A 6,123-nucleotide genomic window follows, 5' to 3' on the forward strand; every position below is an offset into this window, starting at 1 on the left:
ACTTGGTTTCCCAGACCAAGGAGAAACGGTTAAAGGCCTTAAAGCCCAGCGATCGTTGCGGGGGGCGGAGGGGGGTGCTCGTTGAGAAAGGACGGGACCCCACCCGATCCACACCCAGCTAGTGCCTGCCAACTGCAGGGTGAGGTCCCATTTCTGCGGCTGCAGGCCACTCTCCCGCACCAACCCCAGCCCGCCGCCCCGAGTGCTCGCTCCCCTCTCCCGGTGATTGGCTCCGCCCCTCCCCGCTCCTCCTCTCCCCCCACCCCGGGTGAAAACTGCGGGCGCCGGGCGGGGTGCAGCTGGTGGCGGCTGGAGCGCGTCCGGACCGGGCTGCAGCAGCGGAGAAACCCAGGTGGGAGCTGGGGACGCGGGGCGCTGGGATGAGCCCCCCAACCCCCAGGGTCCCAGGCGAGCCCTCTCACCCCGTGCGGGACGCCGGGAAGGAGCTGGGCTGCGCAGGCTGAGGGTTCGCCTCCTTGGCAAGGGCGGGAGCGGGACGCCCGAGCTGCAGGCCAAGGGCAGCGCCGCACCCCGCCTTTGGAACCGGGGGGCGGAGGGGAGGCAGCGGCCTGGGGTGCGGAGCACGGGAGTCTGGGGCTGGGGTGCTGGAGAGAAGGGGGCAGCCAGGACAGCCTGGGGGAGGGGGAGGGAGATCTGCTCTGCACCCCGGAGTCCCAGCTCGCCAAGGCGGGGGAGGTGGGGAGGGAAGGAGCGCAGCGCGCTGGAGGGACGACGCTGCCCCGTGACCCCGCGGACCGAACCGAGCCGGCAGACCGTGGGGAAACCGCAGTGCTGCCGGCGGGCACCGGGTGAAGGGCGGGCGGGGGCGGGGGGCCACTGGGGAAGCGGGGGCTGCTCCGCCGGGATCTGGAATAAGGGTGGGGCCAGTTAACGGTCGCTGGCGAGGGAGGCAGAGCCCGGGGTCCACGCTGTGAGCGCTCGAGGTAGAGGGGAGGAAAGCGGGCGGCGCCTCCCCCACCAGCTCTGCCAGCTTCACCGAGGCCTCCCCGCTCCCTCGTTCCAGACCCCGCTTCCTCCTTCCCCTCCCACCTCGCGCCCCTCCTCCTCATCAGTCTGAGGCCGACCCCCTCGCACCCCGGGTTCTCCCCCTCCGGCACCTGCACGCCCCTCTCTCGCCAGGGCGCTGGGCCGGGATGGGGAGTGACCGCACCCCGCGGCAGGGCCGAGCGCCAGGGACCCTGGACGCCGGCGGCGCGCCCTGCGCACCCGGGCACACAGCCGCGCGCACCGGCCCGCGCGCACGGCGGGCGTCCGCCCCTCCCGGCCGCTCTCTAGCCGGCTCCGCTGCCCAGCCGGCTGGACTACCTGCTCGGGGGTCGCCTGGCCAAGAGGAGGGGTGGAGTGGAGGCTGAGAGCGCAAAACCCAATCAGCAGGTCGCTGAGGCAGGAGACTACAGAAGCCGGGCTGGAAATCTGCGGGCCTGGGAACCAATCGCGGAGCATCCCAGTTCCGGTGCAGGGCGAGCGGTTCTGAAACCCGAGCGCGCTGGCTTCCCCGCACACACACCCAGGAACCCCAGCACCGAACGCCAAGTTCAGTCCCCTCTGGGAGCACTTGAGCCACACAGCCACCGGGATGGAGGGACGGACGGGAAGGTCATATGTCTCAGGGGCGCGCAGCATTGGTGCCGATGGCTGTTTTGCTTAACCCCCCTGACCGCCCTGCAGGTTCTGGAACTCCCACCATGGAGTCATTCACCCAGTGCCTTGGGAGCAGCTGCGAGTCCCCAGGCACTGTTGGCACTGTTGGCAGCCTCTCAATGGGGAGGGTTTTGGCATTTTTATTTGTTGGTTGGTTTTGGTTTGGGGCTCGCACCTGGTGATACACAAGGACACACTCCTGGCTCTGTACTCAGGGATCACCCCCGGTAGGCTTTGGGACCCTACAAGGTGTCACGAATGGAACTGGGGTTGGTCACGTACAAGGAAAATGCCCTCTCCGCTGTCCTGTCCCTCTGGGACAGCAATGGGTGGGGGTGGGGTTGTGGAGACTGGTTCAGCAAGGCTGTGAGAGTCTAACCCTAGCAAACGGTCAGGAAAGGGGTTAGGGATTATGAGATCCTGAGTTGATCCCCAGAACTGTAAATAAAATAAAATAAAAATGGCTCATAGGGGCCAGAGAGCGAGCACACAGCCAACCCTGGTTCGATCCCTGGCACCGTCTATCGTCTCTCGAGGTCCACCAGGAGTAATCCCTGAGCTCAGAGCCAGAAGTAAGCCCAAAACATCACCAGGTGTGACCCAAAAACCTAAAAAAGACCAAGAATGACTGATGGGGGCCCAGGAGAGAGTCTGCATGGCAGGGCACATACAAAGCAGCTCTGCAGACCTGAATTCAGTCCGTGTCACCTAGGAAACAGGTGGTACAGTGTGTGTGCCACATCTCTGTCCATACGGACCTTCCTGCTGCAAGTCGCCTGGCTCTCAGGCTCTGCATCCAGAGGCCAAGCACCGGCCAAGCGCACCATGAAAGGGCGTGGACTCCCTGTCCCCTCACCGCCGTGGCCTCCCACAGTGAACCGATGGCAGTGTCCTGTCACAGCGAGGTCCTGGGAGCAGCCAAGAAAGGCCACCAGGTGACGCTGCATTGCCACGCGGACACCATTGAGCCACCCTGCCCGCCTGGACGGAATGGCACCAGAAACGTGTGCAGATGTGGACGGTGGCAAGGCAGCATACGGCCAGGGTTAGAATGGAGCAGTGGAGCACTTGGCCCTCGGCTGCCAGAGAGGAGGATAGTCACCATGTGCCTGCCGCCCTGCAGCTGGGCATGGGGGTGGCGGCCCGAGATCAGTGAACCAGCGGCAAAGCCTGCACAAGCTCATGCAGGTCTGAGACACAAACACAAAACACAGTAGGGGCTGGGAGTGGCCAGGGGAAGGGAGGCCAGGTGGATGGAGGAGAGAAAAGGAGTCTGCCATGGCCTGTCACAGCTTCCACCTGAGGCCCAGCTCTTCCTGCTGCAAGTCGCCCAGCTCTCAGGCTCTGCATTCAGAGGCCAAGCACTGGCCAAGTGCACCATGAAAGGGCATGGACTCCCTGTCCCCTCGCCGACAGGATGGGCCACCTGCCCTGACTCTTGGCTGATTCCCACCCCGTGTCCCCCATCAGGTCCTGGACTGAGCTCTCGGCACCATGAACCCCACCATTACCACCGTGCTCCTGTTGGCAGGTACTGGGCAGGGGCAGGGTGGGCATTCCTGAGCCATCGTGCCTACCGCCAACCATGAAAGCCCTTCCCGGTGGGAACCCAGAGACCAACCCAGCCCCCCGGATCTCCCAGGGATGGGACGGGGGGGGGGAGGCTTAGGCTGGGGGCTGCGGTGGGGAGACAGGGATGGCCATCTGGGGTGGGGAGGAGCACGGAGAGTGGGTCTGGGGCTGTCCCTGGCCAGGACCTTCACCACTGATGTGGATGGGAGACCCCCGGCTGGGCAGGTTGCAGGGGGAGAAGCCCCTCTCAACTTGGAAGGGCACCGATGGTGCCAGTCTTGCAGGTGGCGTGCGGGCAGAAGGTGAACAGCCTAACGGCCTGCCTGGTGAACCAGAGCCTGCGCGTGGACTGCCGCCATGATAACAGCAGCAGCCTGCCCCTCCTCTACGAGTTCAGCGTGACGCGGGAGACCAAGAAGCATGTGCTGTCGGGCAACATCGGCGTGGTGGAGCACGCCTACCGCACCCGCACCAACGTCAGCTCCAAGTACAACATCAAGGTGCTCTACCTGCACGGCTTCACCAACAAGGACGAGGGCGTCTACGCGTGTGAGCTGCGCGTCTCGGGCCAGCCCGGCACCGTCTCCAACATGAACATCTCCGTATTCCGGGGTGAGCCAAGGGCCCCTCCCCCTTCCGGGTCTCTGCGGAGTCACCTCCCTGTGGTGGGGAGTGGGGGGCTTGCAGGAGACAGAACGGGGTCCCCCTTGACTCTGGGCTAATCCCTTGCCTCCCATCCCCCAGCATCCCCCAAGCTGGGCACCAGGAATGTTGCTCCCGGTCACAGGCTCCAACCTCTTGGTTCCCTTGGGATGCATTTCCTGGGGGCCCGGGACCCTAGAGGGGATGGTGGGTGTCCCCGAGTCACCTCTCCCTGTCACCTGCTCCAGATTCCTGGTTCTCTTGGGATGTATTTCCTGAGGGCTCGGGGCCCTGGGCGGGGATGGTGGGTTTCCCCCTCAGCCCTGAGACCCGTCCCCTCTTCTCTCTGCAGACAAGCTGGTCAAGTGTAAGGGCATCAGCCTGCTGTCCCAGAGCCCCTCGTGGGCGCTGCTACTGCTGTTGGCGCTTCCCCTGCAGGCTGTGGGCGCCATCTCCCTGTGATGGGCAAGGACCCCCCACACACACAGCACCGACACCCCCCGTGCACAGAGCCCTTCTCTGAGTAGGCTCACCCCTCCCCAGATTCGCGGGGAGCCCCTGGTATGGGATCCCAGTGCTGCATGCCCTCCTCCCGCTCCCCCCCGACCCTCTGCCCCTGCTGTCCTCCCACTGTCTCTACATTCCGTCCCCAAGCCGGGCCTGGGGGTTCACTGAGACGGGTCCCTCCTTTTCTCTAGGGTTTGGGGAAGAAAGGGATATTGGGGTTGGGCCTGACAGAGCGTGAGGGCAGGAGCAGAATGGAGTTCACTGGAATTGGAGGTCCGGGAGCACCCCAGAGAAGAGAAGAGGGTGAGGCTGGGAGGGCCTGGCAGAGCCCTGGGTGGGGGGCAGAGCTGCTCCCTGGGAGACTTGCAGCAAAGGTCTATGCCAGCAGGGAACGGGGCAGGGAATGGGACAGGCTGCGGGAGAGACCGTCCTCCCTCCCTACCGAGGAACCTCAGTCGGGGTCGTGGGTGTTGACCCGAGTCACCCCAACCTCAACCGCAGAGCGTGGGGTGGAGCTATCCTTTAGTGAAACAGGTGGGAGGCTGCCGTCACAACCCCCACACCGGGACAGCCTAGGATGAGTCCCGTCCCGTCCCCACCCTAGGAGGCCCAAACCCTCTGGGGCTCAAATGGAGGCACGGTCTGACCGGGTCAAGCCCCCCAGCCTGATTCGCCCTCAGCGTGCCCCCTGGCCCGCCGCCTGCCTTCTCAGGGATCTCTGGGGGGCCTGAGGCAGGCCAGGAAGAGACCCCCAGGAACCGGCTCCCCGACACCCTGCACCCCACCCCGTGACCATACGGTGCCACCCCGGCTTCGGCATCTCGTGGAGGAAAGAGCAAAGTGCATAATAAACCCCCTGAAGTCTGGCCCCGGTCCGTCCGGCTCTACGCCCGTCTGCGCCCCCAGCCCAGGGAAGCACTTTGGGGGGCATCTCAGCGACCGACAGGGTTCCTGCACGGGCAGAGCGCCACCTTGTGGCAAGCACCTGTGCTTTCCTCCCAGCCCTGCGGGGGTTGCCAGAATCCCCCCACCTGGATGCAAGAACCCCGCAGGGCACAGAGCCCCCAGGGAAGGGGGGTTGTCCGCGTCACCCAGGCCCCCCGCGGGACTGGAGGGAGGCTTGGGCCATCCTGCCAGGAGCCGGGGGCGGCGCTGACTCATGTGGTATTTAGCTGGGACGGCTGCCGGAGCACTGGCTGACGCGGGATGGGCACTCCTGCATCGGCTCCGCCTCTGGGCTGCTCTCCTTGATGCCTGAGCCTTACTGCTAGCCCCAGAGCACGCTGAGAGGCCTGCCCACCCTGCACGGCCAGCTTGGGGGACCACAGCCTCCCTACTCGCCACCTCCCAAGAGTTGAGCCCAGAAATCCAAAGGGCCTTCTGTGGGTGGGGGGAGGGGAGTGGGAAGGCTGGGTGGGACCCTGCTCTGGGGAGCTGGGGTAGCACCCTCGGGGCAAGCTCAGGCCACCCAGGGTGGGATAGTTTATGAAGGCACAGAGGGCCGGAAAGGACAGGAAGGGACCCCACCACCTCTGCCACCGGCAGGGTCCCTGCAAGGGCAGAGCGCCACCTTGCGGCAAGCGAAAAGACTCTTCGGGGACTGGGGGTGTAGAGGCCTTTCTGCAACAGCTGCGGGATGCCCGGGGTGACTCGACTGGTTCCTGCCGCAGGCCCGGACCTCACTGCCCATGTTGCCCCCCCAGAACCCCCTCACTTCAGGGCAGGCACTTTCTGTGCTCC

At 65.4% G+C, this 6,123-nt stretch overlaps 1 protein-coding gene across 1 annotated transcript; it reads left to right on the top strand.

The window, feature by feature from the left end:
- The first annotated feature begins 253 nt into the window (after positions 1-253).
- Positions 254-5,249, top strand: THY1 (Thy-1 cell surface antigen). The gene is made up of 4 exons (XM_056107562.1): positions 254-352; positions 3,133-3,193; positions 3,511-3,846; positions 4,229-5,249. The coding sequence occupies exons 2-4, from the start codon at positions 3,157-3,159 to the stop codon at positions 4,336-4,338; spliced, it is 483 nt and encodes a 160-aa protein (XP_055963537.1). The 5' UTR covers positions 254-352; positions 3,133-3,156; the 3' UTR covers positions 4,339-5,249.
- Positions 5,250-6,123: the final 874 nt, after the last annotated feature.

This window comes from Sorex fumeus, unplaced genomic scaffold, assembly GCF_029834395.1.
Source record: "Sorex fumeus unplaced genomic scaffold, SorFum_2.1 ptg000169l, whole genome shotgun sequence".
Lineage (NCBI taxonomy): Eukaryota > Metazoa > Chordata > Mammalia > Eulipotyphla > Soricidae > Sorex > Sorex fumeus.

Coding starts and splice junctions, on each gene's coding strand:
- THY1 (XM_056107562.1), top strand. CDS start 3,157: ATGAACCCCACCATTACCACCGTGCTCCTGTTGGCAG. Junction 3,194..3,510: donor CACCGTGCTCCTGTTGGCAG/GTACTGGGCAGG, acceptor CGATGGTGCCAG/TCTTGCAGGTGGCGTGCGGG. Junction 3,847..4,228: donor GAACATCTCCGTATTCCGGG/GTGAGCCAAGGG, acceptor TTCTCTCTGCAG/ACAAGCTGGTCAAGTGTAAG.